Source organism: Adiantum capillus-veneris, chromosome 21, assembly GCF_014529385.1.
Source record: "Adiantum capillus-veneris isolate H3 chromosome 21, ASM1452938v2, whole genome shotgun sequence".
Taxonomy (NCBI): domain Eukaryota; kingdom Viridiplantae; phylum Streptophyta; class Polypodiopsida; order Polypodiales; family Pteridaceae; genus Adiantum; species Adiantum capillus-veneris.
In genome coordinates this window covers 1,937,501-1,963,051 of record NC_140951.1, presented here as the reverse complement: position 1 = coordinate 1,963,051, position 25,551 = coordinate 1,937,501, and the positions used below count along the sequence as shown (strand labels likewise).

Below are 25,551 nucleotides of genomic sequence, written 5' to 3'. Positions count from 1 at the left end.
TTGGTGGTTCGATGCGATTGCTATCTTGGGACTACCATCGACGCCAAAGAAACACTGTTTGTCCAAGAGCTGATGGACCATGCTGTGCTCGGCTACGACCTTATGGAAGAAACCTAACCCTAATTTTTGGTGCAAGTTTCAAGACGGAAAGTCAGTTGACTTTTCGAGCTCAACTAATGTCGAGATTGCTTTTTAAGTTTCAAATCTATTTGATCTTGTTTGGTGATCCTGTTTGGAATTTGTTTGAAATGGATGATATTTGTTTTGAACCTGTTTTGGTGCCCATTTGAATTGTTTGACTCTGGTTTGATACTGGTTTCAATTATTGGTGATTTTACTCCCGAGTGGAGAAGTGAGAAATATTGTTTTGATATTGTTTGAACCTCGGAACGACGCAGGCCGATGCCTGGGGAGCGTTTCGTTGTATGTTTGAAAACCTCGGAACAACGTAGACCGATGCTTGGGGAGCGTTCCGTTGTATGCTAGAAAACCTTCGAACGACGTAGGCCGATGCCTGGGGAGCGTTTGGTTGTATGCTTGAACCTCCAAGCGACGCAGACTGCAGTCTGGGGAGCGTTTGGTTGTACAGTCCAATGAGCTCATGGCCCGGACCTTTTTAGGTTATTTGCGGGGGGAGTGACGAGGTAGTCGTTGAGTAGCTTCATACCGCAGACCGTTTGTCTCGGGGGAGTGCTCAGCGGCACTGTTTGTTGTATCTTGTAACATGCATATGTTAGCATTTGTGTTGCATTGTGATGTGCCAATTACTGAATATTCCTAATCGGATGAGATTGCCTGGGTATGTAATTTTAGTGCATCAAGACACCCGTGGAAGATCAGTACGGTCTAGGTGTGACCACTACTACATATTGTACGGAGAGATGATCATGCTGGATACATGTGGGTGAGGCTGAGAGCTGACACACGCCGATTTCTACATTGCCATATGTTACTTCCTCCCAGTACGTCAGTATATGCTGCATCCAGAGGACAATCGCCTTTCCATCTTAACCACTAAGATGGTAAAGAGATCCATTGACAGGATGAGGACCAGCAGGGCACATGATCATGATGGTCTAGTAGGGAGCACTTTACACATGCTAGAGATATGTTGGTAGAGGTTCTTGCAGTGTTGTTCAATCGTGCCATGTGTCAGGGGTTACCTGAGACTTGGAGATTGTCTACTATTATGCTTATCTTCAAAGCAGGTGATCCTACAGAGCCTGGGGATTACCGCACTATTATGGTTGGGCACACATTGGCACGGTTGTATGCATCCATTCTTGAGTAGCAGTTGAGTAATTGGGCAGAGGGTGAGGGTGTACCAGCAAAGGGCCAGGCCGGTTTCAAGAGGGGTTTCTCCACTCTTGATCATATTCTGACACTCAGAGCCATCATTGAGGAGGGCAAGCCACATGGGAGACGGATTTATTGTAGCTTTGTGAATTTCCGCAAAGCATTTGACATGGTACTGAGAGCTCGATTGATGCGCAGACTGCAGGAGATGGGGGTGCCCATAGTGTTGATTTGGGGGATCATGGCTCTATACACATCAAAGATGGGACATGTACGCACTCTGAAGGGGAATCTGATTTAGTTCACTCCACCATTGGGGTGAAACAGGGTTGCCCATTGTCTCCTACTCTATTTGGTATATATGTTGATGAGGTGTCTGATTACATTGACAAAGGGGGTGATAGAGGTGCCCAGATAGCAAGGACATGGATCCCATTGTTGTTATATGCTGATGATACTGTGTTGATCTCTGACTCACCAGAGGGTATGCAACGACAATTGGATGCAATACACAAATTTGCAGAGGATAGTGGATTGTCTGTAAACCTTGGTAAAACTGTCACAAACGGAAGCGCATAACAATATAAAATATACTCGGATAAATAGAATTTATTACTTAATACTGAAGCCAAAGGATATAGAGAGAAATAAATAGAGAGAGAGAGAGAGAAGATCGACACAGTACTGGGGACCAGAAGATGGGCTGGTCCCTATAACCGGCCTATACAACGTAGAGGGCGGTACTATTTCAATTACCTGTAAACTTTACACAGAGCACTGAGAGGGGAAGAGAACACAGTTGCGTCCAGCGACTAGAATGTCACTGCGCACACGAGACCGACACCCTGTAGGCCCCAAAGACCGGCGCCCCTTTCGGTATTTCTTTAATTTAGAGAGCGGGAATTACAAAAAGAGAGTCCTTGGAAGATAACACCTACATCCAGCTAGTACGCTCCAGATTCGACCGAATTTCGGCAACATAACGGTACCGAAATTAATCCGAATCAGTTTCCAAGCTCACGACTCTATCCCACTGGCGTTATCCCTCAGTCGGGAGCACAAAACAGTAAATTCTAGGTCGCTGTAATTTCTGGTTCAGTCCTGTTTTTGACCTGATTTTGGCACACGACGGTCCCTACATTGTTCCCTGCACCTTGGGCTTGGTGCCCCTTGATTCTGGAAGCATCCAAGGCGCAAAACAGTCTCAAAACAAAGTAAAAACAGCAAGCAAACAGTGCTGAATTTACTGCGCAATCGAGAGGTTATCACCCTCTCGTGGACCTGCTTTGGTGCAGCAGCTAGCTACACCGGTTCATGTGCAAAGAGGCTCTTGCCTCGGCATGAAAGCATATTTCCCCACAGTTGTACATAGGTCAAATGAGAAGCCCACTAGTGGGGCATAACATATTGTACGTAGGGGAGAAAGAGAGCAGTATGTAGCGTGCGGGGCATCACTCCCGTCACCATACTGTGCATAGAGGGCAAGGTAAGCATTCCATAGCTTCTGTACCTACTACAATCCACCTGAGGCTGAAAATGGCGCCCCCTTTGTTGATATGCAGCTCGTTTTTGCCTCCCAGAGTGGCAGAATCACTCACAGGCTGACACGTCGCCCAGTTTCCGAGTTTGGGCTTTCCTTGCTAAAAATATCTCAACTGGTGCGCCAGTTGACTTGGCAGCAGAGCAATAAAATATTCCCCTTGTCATTCTAGAGCTAATGACGCGAACACATTTTCCGGTCAAAAATAGCAGTTCCCTAAATTTTAGGAGATGCTTCCATGGCGTCCCTATCGGTCTCCTAACCATCATTGAAGACTACCATTTGACCAACATCTACAATGTGGGTTAATTTACTGGCCCCTTTCAACTTATAAAGTTGCAGTGACTTGACGAGTGGCCCAAATTCCAGTTTGGCGCACACGAGCTTCCATACTCATCAGAATTCAGTGCTAACTGGCCCGGGCAGTCCCTGTCTGACCGACCTAGATCCCCGATGTGAGAAACCCATTTGGCTGCAGCCGTTTCACACTGGCCATGCAATGTCCACTTGCACCTTTTCAAGGGTTTTGGGACAAACAAGTAAAAATAAAATAAATATATCTAATACTTATTTACGGAAGGCAACAGGAAAAATACACCTCCTGGTGACAGTCCCCCCCCCTTAAAGAGAATCCTTTATTAGGGAGAATCTTTTTACAAGCACAAGAGCCGAAGAAAACCCCTCCGTTCTAAATCTCTGACTCGATGGTCGTTCCTTCCCGTAAAAGAAATCCGAGAGACAAGCTCTCAATCCTTTTTCCGTCTGTACTCAGAGTTGAGACTCCGCAGACAATTTCCGAATTCCGTTTCCAGAATTCCCAAGCGTAGGCCGAAGCCTTCTCGCTTCTCCTTCGCGATGAAGTACCTGCAAACACGCGACAACAATTCGTATGGCGAATCCACAAAAGATACCTGTCGCGCTTGCGCGGGAAAAGCGACTTCCGTACTTCGTAGTCTCGCGTCTTCTGGCGGCAGAGTCTTCTCTTGCTGACGTTGGTAACCTCCTTTCAGTGAGGGCATGTGGTGCTTTTATAGCTCTTTGACCACGTCACGAATAGCTGCTCGCGTAGAGATCGCGGCCGGTTTTTTTTTTTTTTTTTTTTTTTAATCGCTTTTTTTTCTGTTCTACCCGAAATAGGGAGAGAGAATTCACTGGCTGGTTTTGTTGCTTTACTTTCTAAGTGGCTGTCCACTTATTAAGTGGACGGCCGGCATATTTTAAAATTGGTCTAAACCTGCCCAAAAACTCAATAAAACCTTTTAAGTTTAAAACAATGCTTTTCACAACACTTCCCTGGATGCAACCACATGCACAAATGCAATGTAGACATAGATTCCTCGCGGGAAAGCGTTTGCTCTTCCCGGAAAACTCGTTAAAATTTCGCTTTTTAAGAAAAGCTTCTCAAAACCCATCTTTATTCTTGTGCTTGCGTCTTTACGCGTATTCCTCTTTTCCAGTTCGGATTTCCTCTCGACTATGGATATCCCCTTTCCGATGCACCCGTCACACACCTTGTGACGCATCAGGAATACCCATCACCTAGTCCTGCCTACCGAACTTACGGTACAATCCCCTTCACGATGCTCTATGTCACCCATCCTATGACGCATCAAAGATGTCCGTTCTCAGATGGTCGGATACTTCTTACTGATGCTCCCTGTCACCCATCCATTGTGACGCATCAAAAGTACCCGTTCCTGGTGGCCTTACAGATATTCCCGTTCTTAGTGCTCCCGTCATTACTTTGACTGATGCACTAGGAATACTCTGTACTCGGATGTCTCCAGTGAGAAAAACCCTCTCACTTAAAATTCCAATAATTCATTTAGAATTATTTTTCCTCATGTTCCAAGTGAGAAAACCCTCTCACTTATAAATCCAATAATTCATTTAGAATTATTTTTATGTTAGATAAAGCCAATTTAGCAACAAAAACCAAGGTTATGGTGTTTAACACCACACCACAGTGATCAAGAGATCAGCACCCGACTTTCACATATGGTCAAGAGATTGTAGAGTATACAGATGCATACACTTACCTTGGGGTTGTCTTCACTGGGCCGAGGTTTTCTTTGGGAGAGCAACAGAGACTAGATTGACTAGAGCTTTTGCAGCCTTGGGAGGCTTAGAAAGGATGTGTTCACAGGTTCAGTTCCAGGAACCTCGGACAAAGTTATGGCTCTTTGATACCTTAGTAGCCTCAGCTATGTTGTATGGGGTGCAGACATGGGGACCTTCTGTAGGCCAGGATGGTTGGAGACGTATGGAGAGGCCCTTGGTATCTATGATCTCTCGACTGATCAAAGCCAAGGCCTCCGTACCCCACGCTATCATTCGAGCAGAGCTAGCTGCCCCTCCTATGGAGATTGAGGCACTTATCAAATCAGTCTCCTTTGTGCACAGCTTGTGGGATACTACTAGAGACAGATATGCTAGACTGGCCCTTGAGTCTTCCAGACAGTTAGTTCTTCAGGGGGACACTTCATGCTGGTATGCACAGATGACATCATGGTTTCAAACGCATGGTTTCACCATGGACAGGCTTCCCCCTTTCCAGTACTCTCTTCAGGCACCCTCGATGTCTCTTACACAGGTGTAGATTACTAGACTCATTCGTCAGGACCTAGAGAGAGAGTCCAAAATGGGCGGGCCAAAGAAGACAGAGGGAGAAGCCACTACTGAAGGACATTTATGTTTGATGTCAGTCTGAGTATGTCTTGTTATGTTCTATAGCAGAGAGGAACACACACACACTCACAAGGAGGACATGGATAGAGCCACCATAGGAGTTGGACACGAAGATGGCTTTCTATAGAGAGCATCTTCTCCACCTCACAGGAGATGGGTTTGTGATTCGACCCAGCTACATGGACACACACATGTCTCATGGTTTGCGGTGTGCCATTGGTCAAATACGCACATCCTCACATCAGCTTGAGATTGCGACTGGTAGATTTAGAGGGATACCAGCAGACAGCAGGATATGCCGCCTATGCCAGTTAGAGCCAGAGACAGAGCTACATTACATATGTCATTGCACAGTGTACTATGAGATACGGGGCCGTTTCCATTGCTTATTCAGAGAGGGTTTCGGTCCTTTCTCTAGGGTCATGAGTTATGAGGATCAGAGATGTCTTGGGCTATATCTACTTGAGTTACACAGATATAGAGACACTTTACTGGGGAGAGATAGAGAGAGACAGTCCCAAAGACAGATTACAGATTTCTTTTCACTAGATATGGGACAGCCAGAGGAGCAAACATCATTGCAGAGCTCGGCCCACTCATTCGGCCACTACTGGCACTCTCATTGACCGAGCACTGGAGCTACAGAGATCCAGACGGCCATGATTGAGGAGAGGGGCTACACAACATAGACAGAGACTATAGCAAAGGATTCGAGCCATACTCTCTCGATATCCAGAGTGCAGATGAGGATGGAGTAGTATCTAGTTCTTTTGTACCCAGACATGGTATTAGATTCACCATTTTGTAACAGATTGGTCTCATAGGTCATTTTGGCCTTTTGAAGACGTTAATATAACATTTCATTTCATTTCTCTCTATCTCTCACATGCAATAGGCAGCATTGTTGCCCCCAATTGCACCTAGCTAGGCCCATTTCTATGAGTGGCATAGATTGGCATCTATGTCTAACCCTTCAACAGGTTCTCGCCTGCTCTTCCTCCTCTTCCTTACCCTATAAGTTGAAGTGCATGGCATTTTTGCAAGGACTGCGGCTTGCCACCTTGAGTACTACCACTCTCTGTCGCCCTCTTCCAACTCTTCTCGTGATACTACCACTATGCCCTCTACGTCAATCGAGACTCCTCCTACAACCTCTAGTGGTTCTCCTACCCTGAGCACACAGGGCCGGCCAGATGACCCACCCACTCTTTTCTAGGGCCATTAGCCCACTTGGCACTTGATTTTTGCTGGCTGACCGGTAGAGTCTAAACCTCGACTCCTCTAGTCAGTCTACAATTGTGCTGCAATCTCCCCTTTCTCCTATCAAGCCGGCTCCCTTGGTCACTATATGGCACGCTCCAGCCAGGGGGGATCTATGGTGGGAAAGAGAAGCGAAAATCGTAATGCAATCTCAGCCGTCCGTCGACTCGGTGAACTAGGGGGTGAACTAAGGGTGAACTCGGAGCAAAAATGGCAACCCGAGTTCACTCCTAGTTCACCCCCCTAGTTCACCCGCCTCGCGGGGGGTGGGTCGAACCCGGGACGTCTCGGTTGCCATACAAATGCCCTACCACCACGCTAGCGCGCGTCGTTGCCCATGTTGGCATGGCACATAATCACACCCTAGTTTACCCGCCCCTAGTTCACCCTTAGTTCACCCCCAGTTCACCCACCCCTAGTTTACCCTTAGTTCACCCCTAGTTCACACCCAGTTCACGGCATGATCCGACGGCCGAGATTAAAGCCGCCTCGCCCCCCCCAAATTTGGGCCCTAGATCCCCTCTGAGCCAAAGCCGTGCCATATAGTGACGAGGGCCTACTCCCGCCATCGTATCACCATCTCTTTGCAGATGGCAAGGTTCCAACCGTTGATCTCCCGACCATCACTCTCCATGTGCTCAAGCAGAGCAGTGCACTGGTAGCAGGCCAGCAACCCCTTGCTTCCTTCTCTGGCTTGCCGGCTGGCCAGCTGGGTGCCCCCTTGTGCTAAGTCTATCCCTCTTCTGACTCTTCTGTAGACACCGGTACTCCTTCCACGCTAGACTACTCTTCCCCGACTACCCCGTCAGGCTTCTCCTCGTCCAGCTCCTCTCCTGACATTTCTTTGTCGTCCACGCCTGACTACACTCCCACCACACCCTCTGGTGGCACAGCTCTCCATGCCATACTACTCCTCCCCAATTACCCCCTCAGGTGGCTCCCCCTCATCCAGCTCCTCTCCTGACACTTCTTTGCCATTCATGCCAGACTACATTCCCACCACACCCTCTGGTGATAGCTCTTCGTCTTCAGGCTCTTCTCCAAACATTTTGCCCTCTACGCCCAGCTACACCCTGTCTACACCCTCCAAAAGCTTTCCCTCATCCGGTTCTTCCCCTGATACTAACCCATCATTCCCAATTTATACCCCAACTACGCCATCCGATAGTTTTCCCTCATCCGGATCTTCCCCTGGTACTACACCCTCGTTGCCAGATTACACTCCATCCATGCCATCCGATAGCTCTCCCTCCGGATCATTGCCTAACACCCCCTCTTGTGTACTCTAATAGCTCTCCCTCATCTGGTTTGTCTCATGACACCACGCCATTGATGCCTAGCAACACACCATCTACACCGTTTGGCAGCTATTCTTCCTCTGGCTCCTCTCCCTCTGGAAGCTCTCTTGGTGTGGAATCTCCTCTTGTAGTCAAAACGCCTCCATTGTCCTCAAGCTAGTCTCCCCGGTCCTCTGGTAGCTCTCTTGATGTGGGGAGTCCTCCCTCTTACACCTCACCATCCTCCGACAGCTTGCCTGTAGTAGAGGGGCAGTCATCCTCTTACACTCCACCCTCCTACGGAAGCTCACCATTAGTTGATGGGCCGTCCCCAATCTAGAAGCTCGTCGATAGAGGAGGTTCCATCTATCTCAATCATGTCCTCGAGTTCTGGGAGCTCTCGGGTGGTTGAAACACCCCCGGCACATTCTTTTCACAGATGCCTTTGGGCAATGGAGCCTCCTCTATTTTGGTTGTGGTAGCCATTCTTTTCAAGGCACATTCTTTTCCCAGCTGCCCTTTGGCAATGGAGCCTCCCTTGTTTTGGTTGCAATAGCCATACATGGCTTGATATCACCATTGTTATGCATAATACGCATGTGAACACAAAGAGTGCATGTAGGAAGCCCATTGGCATGCAGGAAGCTACTGATTTGACACTTTTCCAGGCCTTCCAGTAGCTCATCCTGTGCCCTCAAGGTATCAACATGAATGCAAGCCCCTATTTTGGTTGCAGTAGCCATTCTTTTCAAGGCACATTCTTTTCCCAGCTGAACTTTGGCAATGGAGCCTCCCTTGTTTTGGTTGCGGTAGCCATACATGGCTTGGTATCACCATTGTCATGCATAATACAAATGTGAACACTGAGAGTGCAAGCAAGAAGCTTGTACTGTGGAAAACACCATTGACATGCATGGAGCTCTTGCTTTGACAATTTCCAGGCCTTCCAACAGCTCATCTCGTGCCCTCACAGTATCAACATGAATTCAAGCTATAAAAATTTATATTGCTAGCAAAATTTATAAATTTTACATACATGAAACTTACAAATTTCTACGCATGTTTTATTGTATGTTTTACGCATTTTGTAGAGAATGTATTTGAAATGTCTGCAAGCAGTCCTTCTACATGACCATCTGTATGTACATCATCCGCCAAACAAACATTTGCAACTTCCCACAAATGAGGGACTTCCTGCTGCTTCAAACGGATCTGCATTGTCTAGTGTTTGAAAGCAAATGTATACACATTGGCATGAACAGAGTCTGCCACCTGTGCAGAGCATCTCTCTAAGTCTGAGCTCGACGTTCCTTACGCTACCCAGGTTGCTCCCCCTCTGGGTGATTGGTGAAGGCGTCCATTGCTTTTTCTCGGCTGGCCAATAGAATCCAAACCTCACCTCCTCCAGCCAGTCTGCAACTGTGCAACGGCCTCCCCCTTCTTCGATCAGGCATGCTCCCGCCATCGTATCACCATCTCTTTCTAGATGGAAAGGTTCCAATCATTGATCTCCCAATCATCACTCTCCATGTGCTCGAGCAGAGCAGTGCACCGGCAGGACATCAACCCCTTGCTTCCTTCTCTGACACGCCCGCTGGCCGGCTGGCTGCCCCCTTGTGCTAAGTCTATCCCTCTTTTGGCTCTTCTCCAGACACCGATACTCCTTCCACGCTAGACGACTACTCCCCGACTACCCCATCAGGTGGCTCCCTTTCATCCGGCTCCTTTCCTGACACTTCTTTGCCATCCATACCTAACTACACTCCCACCACACCCTCTGGTGGTAGCTCTCCGTATTTGGACTCTTCTCTAGACATTTTTCCCTCTAGCCCAGCTACACCCCGTCTAAACCCTATAGAAGCTCTCCCTCATCTGATTCTTCCGCTGATAATAACCCACCGTCCCCAAATTATACCCCAATTATGCAATCCAATAGTTGTCCCTCATCCGGCTCTTCCCCTGATACTACCCTCGTATCGCCAAATTACACCCCATCAACGCCATCGGTAGCTCTCCCTCCTGATCATTGCCTGACACGATACCTTCATCTCCCAGCTACACCCCTCCTGTGTCCTTTGGTAGCTCTCCCTCATATGGTTGGTCTCATGACACCACGCCATGGACGCCTAGATACACACCATCTATAGCATTTGGCAGCTCTTCTTCCTCTGGCTCCTCTCTCTGGAAGCTCTCCTGATGTGGAATCTCCTCCTGTAGTCAAAACGCCTCCATCATCCTCTAGCTAGTCTCCCCGGCCCTCTTGATGTGGAGAGTCCTCCCTCTTACACCTCGCCATCCTCCGACAGCTTGCCTATAGTAGAGGGTTCGTCATCCTCTGCACTCCACCCTCCTCTGGAAGCTCACCAATAGTTGAAGGGTTGTCGTCCTCCTACACACCACCTACATCGGGCAGCTCGCCAATTATTGAAGGTCCATCGCCAAGCTACACTCCGCCCTCTTCAGGAAACTCGCCAATAGTGGAGGGTCCATCATCTTCTTACACGCCACCCTCATCTGGAAGTTCGCCAATAGTGGAGGGTCCATCTATCTCAATCACATCCCTGAGTTTTGGGAGCTCTCCGGTGGTTGAAACACCCCCGGCACATTCTTTAATAGCACTAGAAGGTTTTGACAGATTCCCTTATGGTAAAGCTGTGTTGCAGGAAACGGCCCCCCAGCCTCTGGAAACTCGTTCTGCGTTTCTGGTGGGGCTGCACGTTTCCAGCTGCCTCAAAACGCGTCGAAACGGCGCCCACTTTTCTCTTTTAAGAAAAGTCAAGCTTGTGTTACTTTATTAAAAAAAAAAAGTCAAGCTAAATTAAGCCTCCCTATTTGAACTGGCCACCCATCGTTAAAAAACAATCCCTAAAACCTGAGAAGCTTTACAAAGAGTGGAGTCCTCTGCACAACACAAAGAGAGCTCCAAAAGTTTACAGAATTCTCTTCTTGGCATGATTGCAAGCGATGATTCTTCCATGTGTGCGTGCTAATGAAAGAGGATTATGCAAATCTTGTTAAAATGTTTGCTTTTGATGTAGTTGTCAATATATCTTTAAGTTTCTTTGTGTTTGGCTACTCTCTATTGGGTGTACCCCCGCCGTTTCATGTTCTTTTGGCAGGTGGACGTTTCTAGTTCAGAAACGTTTCGTGCAACACAGTGGTAAAAGGGTCCCCATTCCCTTGTTTTTCCATTAGTGTTCAACATCATGATTGTTGGGAGAGGGGACTGCCGTCCACCCCACCAAAACCGGCAGCACCCTGCCCCCATCCGCACCTAGCTAGGTGTGTGCAGTGCCTCAAACTCAAACAAAGGTTTCTTGTTAAGTGCCCACCAGTATGAGATTCTACAGAGAAGGAACCCTCTACCCAGCTAGGATTCCTTACGTTTGCAAGGTATCTTTGCCACATAGCTTCTGCCACACCTATACCAAGGGCCCCTAGCCACCCCCTATCTCCAACCGGCCCTAGCATTCCTCCCATGCAGAAATGTTGCTGTAGTTCAGAAAACTAGAATAACAGTGGGTAAACCTCCCTGCCTACTAATTTCTTAGACAAGGGGCATGAGAACATCTGCAAGCTTCACAAATTGGTTTCTTTGAAGGACTTTGCACCAGTTTTCCGGAAGATGAAAGGAGCCATTTCATTTTGTTTCTCTCATATGCACCTACATGGAAAACATTTTGCAAAATCAAATCCAGTTCAGAAACGATAAACTGAATTCTGGGAAACCAAACCTGAGGGCGTGGAAATGTCATTTCTTCATTCCCAGTCCATGTGCCCATTTCTCCTTGCTTTGAAACGCCCATAAACGCCACTTTTTAAGGCGTTCATATCGGCTCTTAAATCATGACTTATTTAAACTTTTAAAAGAAACTTGAATGCCCACTGCCCATTGTAGCTGAACCAGCAAACAAAACTCTGCAGTGAACCATTGATAAAAAAAATCAGAGAACCTGAATTTCCTCCATTGTCTTGCTCTAAACTTGCTAAGGCTTCACGCAATTGGATTCCCGAGAAGAGGCCCTAGAAGCCTGTCCTCCCTTGCAACTGGTTCAACCATGTGCATTGTTCAGCCATTTTCGAGCCGTAAATGCCCACTCTGGTGTGGCTTTGCCTCAACTACAGGGTTTCTCATCGAAAGTTTGAAATTTTTGTATGAACATTGAGCCCACTTCTGCCATTTTCTAGTGTTTTGGTCTGCTATTTTGAAACTTCTAAGCGTAGTTGCCACTTCCGCATTGGAAACATTCCCAACAATCCACAAGATAAACCTCTCTTGTTTCTGTTGGGTTGTGTCTTATTTACAGCCATCACAGTCAAGGTCTTGATATCTAAGGGGTGCTAGCTCTGTTGGCAAGGCTGATGTGCTCTATGCAAGGTTACACCTCTCTCTCTCTCTCTCTAGGGTTTCGGTCCTTTCTCTAGGGTCATGAGTTATGAGGATCAGAGATGTCTTGGGCTATATCTACTTGAGTTACACAGATATAGAGACACTTTACTCAGGAGAGATAGAGAGACAGTCCCAGAGACAGATTACAGATTTCTTTTTACTAGATATGGGATAGCCAGAGGAGCAGTCATCATTGCAGAGCTCGGCCCACACTCATTTGGCCACTACCGGCACTCTCATCGACCGAGCACTGGAGCTACGGAGATCCAGACGGCCACGATTGAGGAGAGGGGCTACACAGCATCGACGGAGACTACAGCAGAGGATTCGAGCCATACTCTCTCGATATCCAGAGTGCATATGAGGATGGATTCTAGTAGTAGTATCTAGTTCTTTTGTACCCAGACATGGTATTAGATTCACCATTTTGTAACAGATTGGTCTCATAGGTCATTTTGGCCTTTTGAAGACGTTATCTCTCTCTCTCTCTCTCTCTCTCTCTCTCTCTCTCTCTCTCTCTCTCTCTCTCTCTCTCTCTCTCTCTCTCCAGCATGGGAGTCGAGGTTCAGGAGGGGTAGCAGTCTTATTCAGGGAGGAGTTGCAGCCGCTATTACAGATTGTCCGGAGAGATGACCAGGCGAGATACATGTGGGTGAGACTGAGAGCTGAGATGGGCAGATTCTTATACATTGCTGTATGCTACTTTCCCCCTAGCACATCAGTCTATACCTCACCTAGAGGGCAATCCCCTTTCTCTATACTTGATGATGACAAATGGGAGTTCTCTAGAGATGGAGATATCATTCTCTAGGGAGACTTTAATGCCAGGACGGCCAACTCCCAAACGGTATTTTATGATACCTAGGAGGAGATGCTTAGAGAGATGGATATATCGGAGATGGGGCTTGATAGACACTCACAGGACAGAGAGCACACAAAGTATGGGAGATATCTCATGGAGATGACGACTACGCATGATTTGGCCATACTTAATGGTCTAGAGATTTTTCCGTCGTCTGGGGGATTCACATGCTTTCCAGACAGACATGGGGCCAGTACAGTGGACTATGTCATGACTTCACCGAGCTTCATCTCTAGTATTCAAGATCTCAGTGTGAGACCTAGACCTGTTGGAGTAGCAGTGGACCATGCTCTCCTGACTTTTTTAGTCTCTTTCTAGTATAGTGCCTCTCAGACACCACGGAGGACTGCACACACACGGTATACTTTTACACCAGAGACGGACTCAGTCTATGTGGAGGAGATCTACAGGCGGATGTGGGCAGCCGAGCCTGTATATACCGTGGAGGAGATCACCACTCTATTGACGGAGATCTTGCATGGGGTAGCAGCAGAGGCATACCCACACACTCAACCAGATCAGAGAAGACGTTCTGGGAACATGCCTCAGAATAGTTGGTATGATGAGGAGTGCAGAGAGATGAGAGTTCAGATTCAGAGCGAGCTTATACTTGGAGTCATTACATATACACAGTCTCGGATTGCCCTTCGGCGTTTAGTGCGACGGAAGAAGCGGGCCTTTTTAGCCCAGATGGAACGTGATTTGTATCAGCTCTTTTTGAGTCGAGATTCAGGTGAGGCCTGGCGTCTCTTCCATGAGCACTCACCTCCTCCAGTGATTACTTCTCCCGAGATTTGGGGTCAGTATGCAGCATCATTATATACAGTACCTGGGCAACCACCATTACTAGATCCTCTAGAGCCATGTCCAGCCACTAGTACCTTCTTTACCACTGAGATGGTGAAGAACGCCATTGACAGGATGAGGACTAGGAGAGCATATGATCATGAGGGTTTGGTGGCAGAGCACTTGATACATGCTAGAGATTTACTGTCAGAGGTTCTTGCGCGGTTGTTTAATCGTGTCATGTGTGAGGGACTACCTGAGTCTTGGAGATTATCTACTATTGTACCTGTCTTCAAGGCAGGGGACCCCACGGTGCCAGGGAACTACCGTACTATTATGATAGGGCACACATTGGCACGGTTGTATGCATCCATTCTTGAGCAGCAACTGAGTAAATGGGCAAAAAATGAGGGCATACGAGCAACAGGACAGGCTGGATTTAGGAGGGGTTTCTCCACTTTGGACCATATTCTTACACTCAGAGCCATTATTGAGGAGGGTCGGGCACATGGAAGACGGATGTATTGTTGCTTTGTGGACTTCCGCAAAGCATTTGACACAGTGCCAAGGGTCAGATTGATGCGCAGGCTACTGCAGTTGGGAGTACCCACAGAGATCATATGGGGGATCATGGCTTTATACGGCTCAGTGACTGGCCAGGTACGCACTCTTGAGGGGATTTCTGACATTGTTCATTCCACTATTGGGGTGAAACACGGGTGTCCTTTGTCCCCTACACTTTTTGGTATGTATGTAGATGAGGTCACTGACTATATTGACAGAGAGGGCGACAGAGGCGCTCAGCTAGCAAGGACATGGATCCCTTTATTATTATATGCTGATGATATTGTGTTGATATCAGAGTCATCAGAGGGCATGCAGAGACAGTTGGATGCATTGCACAGCTTTGCAAAGGATAGTGGATTGTTTGTGAACCTTGGTAAAACCAAGGTTATGGTGTTTAACACCACACCACAGTGGGTCAAGAGATCGGCACCTACACTCGTATATGGTCAGGACACTGTGGAGTACACAGATGAATATACATATCTGGGGGTGGTATTCACAGGACCGAGGTTTACTCTAAGGAGAGCAGCAGAGACTAGACTGTCCAGAGCCTATGCAGCATTGGGAGGGCTGGAGAGGATGTGTTCGCAGGTTCAGTTTCAAGAACCGCGAACAAAGCTATGGCTCTTTGATACTTTGGTTGCTTCAGCTATGCTTTATGGGGTCCAAGTTTGGGAACCATCTGTGAATCATGACAGTTGGAGGAGCATGGAGAGACCCTTGGTACTTATGATATCCCGGATGATTAGAGCCAAGGCCTCCGTACCACATGCGATTATTCGAGCGGAGGTAGCCGCCCCTCCTATAGAGATTGAGGCTCTTACCAGATCAGTGTCCTTTATGCACAGTTTATGGGATACACATAGAGGCAGATATACTAGATTGGCTCTTGAGTCCTCTAGACAGTTAGCGTTGCAAGGAGACACATCATGTTGGTATGCGCAGATGACCTCATGGTTTCAGAGGCATGGTTTCAACATGGATAGATTGCCTCCTTTTCAGTATTCCCTGGATGCACCCTCCCTGCCAGTCACACGGACGGAGATCTCTAGACTCATTCGTCAGGATCTTATACAGTTGGACACCAGGAGGACATGGGTAGAGCCGATGCAGGAGTTGGGCACGAAGATGGCTTTCTACAAAGAGCATCTTCTCCAACTTTCGGGAGATGGGTTTGTGATTCGTCTGAGCTACATGGACACTCATTTGTCTCATGGTCTGCAATGTGCTATTGGTCAGATTCGCACATCCTCACACCAGCTCGAGATTGAGACAGGTAGATTCAGAGGGATACCACTGGAGTCTACGATATGCCAACTATGTGATAGAGAGCCAGAGACAGAACTACACTACATTTGCCACTGCACTGTGTATTATGAGATACGAGGGCGCTTCCATTGCTTATTCAGGGAGGGTTTTGGACCCCTAGATAGAGTCATGAGATATCAGGATCAGAGATGCCTTGGCTTATATCTACTTGAGCTACACCGACATAGAGATAGTCTGCTGAGGAGACATGGAGTACGACAGTCACAGAGACGGATCACAGACTTCTTTGGATCGAGGGAGCCAGGAGACCAACCACTAGCACAAGGTTGTACCCACATTCATACCAGAGGCACCCTCATTGACAGGGCGACTGAGCTCGGGAGATCGAGACGACCACGACCAAAACACAGGAGCACACTCCATCGACGGAGCCTCCAGAAGAGGATCAGAGGCATTTTAGCACGACACCCAAAGTGTCATTGAGGGCCTATTCTACATTTTCACATTTCACATTTCACATTCCACACTTCATTTTCAGTTTTCAGTTTTTTACATTCAGTACTTTTTTGTACTTGTACTTCAGACATTGTATTAGATTCACCACTTTGTATCTGATGGTCTCATAGGTCATTTTGGCCTTTTGAAGACGTTAATATATCATTTCATTTCTCTCTCTCTCTCTCTCTCTCTCTCTCTCTCTCTCTCTCTCTCTCTCTCTCTCTCACACACACACACACACACCCCGTGCCCTCATCGAATGCCCACTTTACAAGCACATTTGAGAGCATATTTCCTTACTTTTTCAAAAGCCACACACCATCCACTCTTTCATCTTCCAACCCTCCTCAGGGCTCTCCATTGCCACCTTCACAACAATGGTTTTGGCACACCCCATAGCCCATATTTGGCCTCCGAACACGCTAATTGTCACATGACACATCCAACCCTGTCATAGTTACCCGGAACGCGGAACGGGAACGGCTACGGGATCCCCGCGGAATGGGGGAACGGCTAGGGGTCCGGAACGGGAACGGCGCGGAACGGGAGGTATAAAAAACACCCAAATAGTGCATTTTTTAGCTCCTTGTGTTTAAATACAAGGAGTATTAGAGTCCTTTGATTCTAATACTCACAAAAAACTCGTTTTGAAGACTATTCAACCTTGCTATGACTAGATGATGAGAGAGAGAGAGAGAGAGAGAGAGGGGGGGAGAGATTTGAGAGAGTGGGAGGGAGAGGAAGAGAGCTTGAAGGGTTGAAGACTTGAGCCTTGAGAGAGTGAGTCTTTAGAGGGAGAGATCTTGAGAGTGTGAGAGGGAGAGAGCTTGAGCCTTGAGGATTAGCTTGTGGAGAGAAAGGGGGAGGGGGGTGCATTTTATGAGTCCTTGAGGCCTTGCACACTTCAAAAAGAAGCCCAAACATTTACTTCAATTTTTTCAATTTCTGCCAAATTTGTTTGTAGCCGTTGGCCGTTCCGAGGGCGTTCCGGAACGCCCCCGGAACGGCCGTTCCGGTTGCATTGGCCACCCGGAACGTCCAGACGTTCCGGGACGTTCCGGAACGTTCGGGAAGGGAACTGCCCCCCGGAACGTTGGAACGGGGGCTAGGGGACGTTCCCCGGTAACTTTGAACCCTGTGTGTCCGTGGACAAGCTACAGCACGACAAGGGTTCAGTCAGTCCAATCAGTCTAGATTTAGAAGCGATCTCGCACTTTTGTGAGTCTGTTCGCAGACCGTGCATGCCCAGTCACTTAGTGTAGATGCATATCCTCTGGTTGCACATAGCATGATCATAAGCATTCCCATCAGAATCCATCAGAATCCTTCATGGGAATTTTCCAGTGCATTTAGCCTATTTTACCTATTTTTGACATTTTTCACTTATTATTTTTAAGTGACTTTTGTTGGAAAGTAGGTAGGGAAAATTGAGTAGTTTGTATATAAGCAAACCTAAACTAGCACTAAATGGCAGAAGAGGCAACAAGAGCCACACTCAACAGGCAACTTCTCAAGCAAGACCTTGGCGGTTCTCCCCTCCAAGCAAGACTCAGCACCTAGAGTTTTGCATCATCAAGCATCATCGCCCTAGATCTGCATCAGCCTGGCGTTTTCCATCAGGAGATCATCACCCACACACCCCCAGACCTAGCATTTTCCAGATTGCAGTCCTGGCGTTTTTCATGGGCTAGCGTTTTCAGCAGATGGAACCTCAGCATGCAGCGTTTTTCAGCCATAAAGAACCTGTAAATTCAGCCCTAAAAGAGTAGAAGATTCAGCCCGAAAGGACCATCAGTTTCAGCCCTAAGGAAGTGCAGAATTTCAGCCTTAAGGACAGCAGGTACCAGCGTTTTTTCTAGCGTTTTCAGGCAGGCCAGATTTCAGCCCATAGCGTTTTTGGACAGCAGATAAAAGATTGCAGATTTCAGCCCTTAGATCGGTATCGCCATCCCCATCGTTATCACCGACATAGCCTAGACTTGCATCAGTCACATGCATTCCCATTGTACCAGTTTGTGCAATCATAAGTAGACCACTCTCGCCGACGAGAGTGGGGCCTTCGAAGGAGGGTTTTAACACGTCTCTGGTGTCGTATTCTCTTCTCTCTATCTCTCAGTCTCATACACTTGCACGCTCAGTGTCCACTCACTTTGTTCGTGATCATAGCACTCTCTCATTAAGAACGAAAGGCTCTCCCTGCCATAAGAACAAAAGGAACCTTGAGCACAGTTCGGAGCACTCATCTTGAGCAAAGTTCAAACATTCACTCCGCTGCACCTAACATTGGTATTAGAGCTTTGGCAGTGTTGTGTATCACTCAAGGGAAGAACCACAAGAACCACAGAATTTTTTTTGCTTGTTGAGGTCGCACGACGAACCCAAGTTCACTTGGGCGTGTCGATTCCTAATCGTGTTTTTGAAGAGTGACAGGAAACCCAGGAAAGAAGGGCTTGTCCAGCCTCTCCTTGTGCCTCTTTTCACTCATTGAGAGCGGACCGTGCACTTAGCGGCCGGCCAATCGACGTGAGGTGGGAAAAGGCAACCTTGGTCTGAGCGCAAGGCCACCGCCCACGGAAAAGAGTAGAACTCGGGTGAAGAGAAGATCCTTCTCAAACACAGATTGCAAACGAAAGAAAACCTCAAGAACCCAAGTTCCTCGTGAACTTAAGAACCCAAGACCACAAGAACCCAAGACTTCAGTGGATGGTCATCACTCGAAGCGGAATGGATACTTCGCTTAGAGATGATGAGCATGAGAGAGGCAAAGAAGAATTTTTCCCACCAGGAGGTTTTTCCGACCCTCCCCCTTCCCCATCTACACCAAGGATTGCACTAACTCCTATGGAGGCTTTGAAGCAGTTGTTTCTGGAAAGAAAGTTAGAACGCGAAGAAAGAGAAGCAGAAAGAAAGGCCTACGAAGAAGAAATGGCAGCCATAGATCATGAATACGAAGAAAGAATGGCAACCATAGAGCGTAAGTACGACTTGGAAGACAAAGAACGTCAAGCCAAATTTGATCGCGAGAACGCAGCAAGACAAGCAGAATTTGATCGCAAGAACAAAGCCATCAAAGAAAAGAGCGACCAACACATGAAAGAGTTCTGGCGACTCTTTTCTCAAGTGCATGCACAGATGCAAGAGATTCAAGAAAAGGACTCTCTCAATCTCTTCTTCTCCAAAGCATGACACACAGGATTTGCATGATTATGAGAAGCATGATGATTTGGATGATACTGATAAGCATGATGATTTGCATGATCAAGATGTGATTTCTCACAAGCATGATGATTTTTATGAAGATGATGTGATTGTTCACAAGGATGATGTGTTAGTGGATGCTTTTTCTAGCGAAGCTAACCTCGTTGCAGATTCGATCAATCATAAAGAACCGATCTCTGCTTTCGAGTCGAGGTCCACAAAACCCCCACAGGAAGATTCGATCCAACACGAAGAACAGATCTTGGCTCTCGAGCCTAGGTCCAAAGAACCCTTACAAGAAGTACTATGTGTTCGCATGATTAGTCATCACGCATTGTTCGTCTGTTTCATTCGTGGTCGTTTCCTGTATCTTAGTCAGCGTCTTTATGTGATCCCTTTTCCTAGGCATGATATATTGTACGTTGAGCACGTCTTACTCATGAATGAGCACGGATGTATGTGGATTTTTCATGAAAAGATGAAAAGTATGCATTCAAGGAAGTCACATTCCATGTCTCTTCCTTGGCACGACACAGTTGTAGAAAGAGCACATGAAAGTATGAGCACCAAGCATGGGCATTTCCGTTGTGAATTGCCACAGTTGATTGCTTTAGATCAAAAGAGAAAGATTCGATCTCATTGTTTGCGTGTGTGTGGTGAACGGTTTGGCACTCCGTCTCTTTGTTCATCTACATTGCATGCACAGTCTTTGAGGAACACAAGATTTTTTCCACTCACTTTACATGGAATGGGTATGTTCATGTTTTTATGTTGGAAGTGGTTTCAGGAATTTTCAGCCATGGAGATTCTTGAAGAAGAGAGAAGCATGACTCTAGACGAAGTTGAAGCATTGAAGGAGCCACAGAAGACTTTGTGTCGCTTTCGGCGCGGCCCGAAGAAGCGAGCAAGCATTGAAGCAGCCACAAAAGACTTTGTCGCTTTCGGCACGGCCCAAAGAAGCGAGCAAGCATTGAAGGAGCCACAGAAGACTTTGCGTCGCTTTCGGCGCGGCCCACAGAAGCCAGCGTAGCAGACCTTTATGAAGTTCAAGTACCGCACGACCCACACATCAGAGTGGGCCGGCGAAGAGTCCCTTCTAGGATTCCGGATGCTATTGGCGATCTCCCTCAATGCCATAGAGTTCGGTACCAGTACCTGACTCTGAAAAGGAGGGGATGTCACGTGACATCCAACCCTATGTGTCCGTGGACAAGCTACAGCACGACAAGGGTTCAGTCAGTCTAGTCAGTCTAGATTTAGAAGTGATCTCGCACTTTTGTGAGTATGTTCGCAGACCCTGCATGCCCAGTCACTTAGTGTAGATGCATATCCTCTGGTTGCACACACCATGATCATAAGCATTCCCATTAGAATCCATCAAAATCCTTCAGGGGAATTTTCCAGTGCATTTAGCCTATTTTACCTTTTTTTGACATTTTTCACTTATTATTTTTAAGTAACTTTTGTTGGGAAAGTAGGTAGGGCAAATTGAGTAATTTTGTATATAAGCAAACCTAGACTAGCACTAACTGGCAGAAGAGGCAACAAGAGCCAAGCTCAGCAGGCAACTTCTCAAGCAAGACCTTGGCGGTTCTCCCCTCCAAGCAAGACTCAGCACCTAGCGTTTTGCATCATCAAGCATCATCGCCCTAGATCTGCATCAGCCTGGCGTTTTCCATCAGGAGATCATCGCCCACACACCCCAGACCTAGCGTTTTCCAGATTGCGGCCCTGGCGTTTTTCATAAGGCTAGCGTTTTCAACAGATGGAACCTCAGCATGCAGCGTTTTTCAGCCATAAAGAACCTGTAAATTCAGCCCTAAAAGAGTAGCAGATTCGGCTCGAAAGGACCATCAATTTCAGCCCTTAAGACCCTGCAGTTTCAGCCCTAAGGAAGTGCAGATTTTCAGCCTTAAGGACAGCAGGTACCAGTGTTTTTCCTAGCGTTTTCAAGTAGGCCAGATTTCAGCCCATAGCGTTTTTGGACAGCAGATAAAAGATTGCAGATTTCAGCCCTTAGGTCGGTATCGCCATCCCTGTTGTCATCACCGACATAGCCTAGACTTGCATCAGTCACATGCATTCCCATTGTACCAGTTTGTGCAATCATAAGTAGACCACTCTCGCCAACGAGAGTGGGGAAGGAACCTTGTGTCACGTGACACATCCCAACCCTATGTGTCCGTGGACAAGCTACACCATAGCAAGGTTCAGCCAGTTCATTCAAGTCTAGATTAGCAGTAATCTCGCACTTTTGTGAGTCTATTCGTAGACCGTGCATGCCCAGTCACTTAGCATAGATGCATATCCTCCGGTTGCACACAGCATGATCATCGGAATTCCCATCAGAATCCATTAGCATCAGTCAGGGGAATTTTCCAGTGCATTTAGCCTATTTTCCTATTTATTGGTATTTTCACTTATTATTTTTAAGTGACTTTCCAACAAAAGTAGGTAGGGCAATTTTGCTAAGTTAATATATAAGCAAACCCGAGTTAGCACTTTCTGGTAGAAGAGGCAGCAGGAGCTTCCCGCTCAACAGGCAACTTCTCAGCAGTACCCCCCAGCGTTTTTGGACCTCCTTCGCGCGGATTCCCAGCAGAACCATCGCCTGGAAGCTTCCCTCTTCTAGCGCTTGTTCCCCTTGCAGATCAGCCCCATCCTCGGTGTTTTCCCGCGACAGAACCACCTCAGCTCTAGCGTTTTTGGAACCTCAGATCCCCCGCATTCCCCCTTGCATGATCGCCCCCAACAGCACCCTCAGCCCAACGTTTTTCATGGCAAAAACGCTACACCTGCATCAGCGTTTTTCATAGCAAAAACGCCAGCCCTAGACCTGCAGCATCAGCGTTTTTTATCAGCAGATTTCAGCCTTGAAGAAACGCAGGTTTTTGGCATACGAAGCATAGCAGAACCACCCCAATTGGTTGCAGAAGTTCCCCCAACTTTAGCCCAAGAAAACGCAGCCAAAACAATCATTTTCAGCCACCGAAACAGTCCCGAAGATCAGGAGTTAGAAGACCACAGATTTCAGCCACCAAGTCGTCATCGTCATCACCGTCGTCGTCATCGGCATAGTCCAAGTTGCATCAGTCCATTGCATACGCATTGTACACCTTTGTGCAATCAAAGTAGACCACTCTCGCCGACGAGAGTGGGGCCTTCGAAGGAGGGTTTTACAACTCTCGGGTGTCGTATCTCTTCTCTCTCCTTCTCTCGGTCTCATTCACTTGCACGCACAATATCCACTCACTTGTTCGTGATCATAGCACTCTCCATAAGACGGAAATCTCTCTCTTTCCCTAAGAACTAAAAGGAACCTTGAGCAATAAAGATCACTAATCTTGAGAAAATACAACATTCATTCCGCTGCACCTTACATTGGTATCAGAGCTTTGGAAGTGTTCTGCATTACTCAAGGAAAGAACCACAAGAATTTATTTTGCTTGTTGAGGTCGGCGTGGCGATTCCTAATCGTGCGTTGTTGAAGAGTGACAGGAATCCCAAGAAAGAAGGGCTTGTCCAGACTCCCCTTGTGTCTCTTTTCACTCATTGAGAGCGGACCGTGCACTTAGCGGCCGGCCAATCGACGTGAGGTGGGAAAAAGCAACCTTCGCGTGAGCACAAGGCCGCCAAGGGGTACGTCCACAGAAAAGGGTAGAATTCGGGTGAAGAGAAGATCCTTCTCCAACGCAATTTGCAAGCGAAAGAAACCCTCAAGAACCTCAAGAACCTCAAGACCCTCAAGAACCAAGTTCCTCGTGAACTTAAGAACCAAAGATCCTAGTGCATGGTCGTCACTCGAAGCGGCATGGATACTTCGCATTCAGGTGATAAGCATGAGAGAGACGACGAAGGATTCTCCCCACCAAGAGATTTTTCCAACCCTCCCCCTTCGCCATCTACGCCACGAGTTGTCCTCACTCCTATGGAGATGATGGTCAAGTCGATGTTGGACATGATGGCACAACAACAAGAAACGAATCGAGTTGCATTGTCACAACTCGCAAGCAAAGCAGAAGAACAAGCAGCAAAAGACCGCGCACAAGAAGCCAAGGACCGCGAGCGCGATGAAAGAAACGCCACACTTGCCGCAAAACAAGAAGAAAATCTCCTTGCTCAGGAACGTGAGCGCATTGCTCTTGCCGCGAAACAAGAAGAAAATCGAGTTGCTTTCGAACGCGAGCGCGATGAACGAGAGGCTCAAAGGGAGATTCGTCATCAAGAATTTATTTCCCACATCCTAGCCTCGAAGATCGAACCACCCAAAGATCGTGGGAGTTCATCAAGTGGCGCAAGCCACGACGCGGATTCCAATCATCCAGTCACAAAAAAGTTGACTTTCAGTAAGTATGACGATAAGATGGATGCTACAGTTATTCATTCTTGGTTGCATCAATTTAATGCTTATTTTGCGACAAATAAGAAGACAGGAAATAGCAAAGTTTTGACGGCAACTATGTACCTTGCCGGTGATGCCATCAATTGGTACCACGCATGGCAAGAGGCACAACTAGCCACGCACCTAGAGGCAGCCGACGATTTCACGCCCATCACTTTTAGTTGGGCTGATTTCCAAGACAAGCTCAAGGCGCGGTTTATGCCACCTCAGTACCTCGTATGATTGAAGGACGATTGGCGCGCTCTCAAGCAAAATGGTATGCCGGTTACGTCTTTTTCTAATCGTGTTTTGCAGCTAGGTACCCAACTACGCATGTCGGATGACGAGCGCAAAGAGGCTTCTCTCTTTGGATTGGACGAGTATATCAAGTACGATGTCGAGGTATTCGATCCAATCGATCTCAACAAAGCGGTAGCGATTGCTCTCGCACAGGAGATGAAGCACAACAAGGGAAAGCCTAAGGAGAACAAGACTTCCACAAGTACCTCGCAGACTTCTCAGAACCCGCAGAACGGTAAGAATGGTAAGAATAATAACTCTTCTAACCAATCTTCCAACAGTGTCTCATCAAAGAATTCTTCCAATGAATCTAAGGGTAAGGCTAACACAACTGCTAAACCTAAGCTTACTCCAGATGAAAAGGTAGCACAAGGAATTGTAGGAGGATACATCACTTCGGAAGAACAAAGCACTTATTCTAAGGAAGGTCGTTGTTTTCATTGTCACATTAAGGGTCACATAAAACGAACATGTCCTAAGCTTGACTCGAATGAATCTAAAGAAACCACAGCACCCACTACATCTGTCAATGCAATGAATGATAACACGATTGTGCCTTAAGTTTCTCAAGACCCTCCCATTGATGATTCTCTTATTAAATGTTATGGTCGTACGTCGGGGCACCGTTTTGTCATATTGTTTGACCCAGGTAGTATGCATGATGTGATCAGTCCCTCTCTTGTTGAGAGAGCCCGCCTCGAAGTTAGTCCGAGATCTCCTATCGAGGTCTCTGGCATTCGTCCTGGTATGGACGCTCTCATCACGAAGGAGTGCCTTGATGTGTTGTTTGCAATTCAACAGCCTGCCTTCACTAGAAGATTTGTTGTTTCTCCTCTCTCAGGATGTGATATGATTTTAAGCATAAAATGGTTTCGTGAAATAAACCCTCTCGTTGATTAGGAGGCTAGCACTTTAACTCTCAATGCCAAAAGTGATTCTCCTACTGTCTTTCATGGAGTGGATACTTCTCCTTCTATTGCTAATATGCAGGACAAGGTTGAAAGGATTCGAGATAAGGAGACTCTCTCAGTCTCTTTTTCTCCACAGCATGATACACAGAACTTGCATGATTATGAGAAGCATGATGATTTGAATGATAATGATTTGCATGTTGATTTGGATGATAAAGACAAGCATGATGAATTGCATGAAGATGATGTGATTGTTCGTGTTAGTGGATGCTTTTTCTAGCGAAGCTAACCTCGTTGTAGATTCGAACAGTCACAAAGATCTGATCTT

The 25,551-nt window shown here is 47.1% G+C and overlaps 1 protein-coding gene across 4 annotated transcripts in view; it reads right to left on the bottom strand.

The window, feature by feature from the left end:
- The window catches only part of LOC147430450 (uncharacterized), a 35,615-nt gene that overhangs the window by 3,185 nt on the left and 6,879 nt on the right, over positions 1-25,551 (bottom strand). The window contains exons 2-3 of one of the 4 annotated variants that reach the window (XR_015185625.1): positions 11,796-11,979; positions 490-11,725 (exon numbers count right to left, since the gene is read on the bottom strand). The exons of 2 other annotated variants lie outside the window; for them this stretch is intronic. Coding sequence is in view for 1 of the 2 variants with exons in the window: in XM_086493079.1 (XP_086349205.1) it covers positions 11,925-11,979 (55 nt within the window). In the remaining variant the exon portion in view is untranslated. Of the gene's footprint in view, positions 1-489; positions 11,726-11,795; positions 11,980-25,551 lie in introns of those variants that run through there. One more of the 4 variants, XM_086493079.1, reaches the window with a different exon arrangement.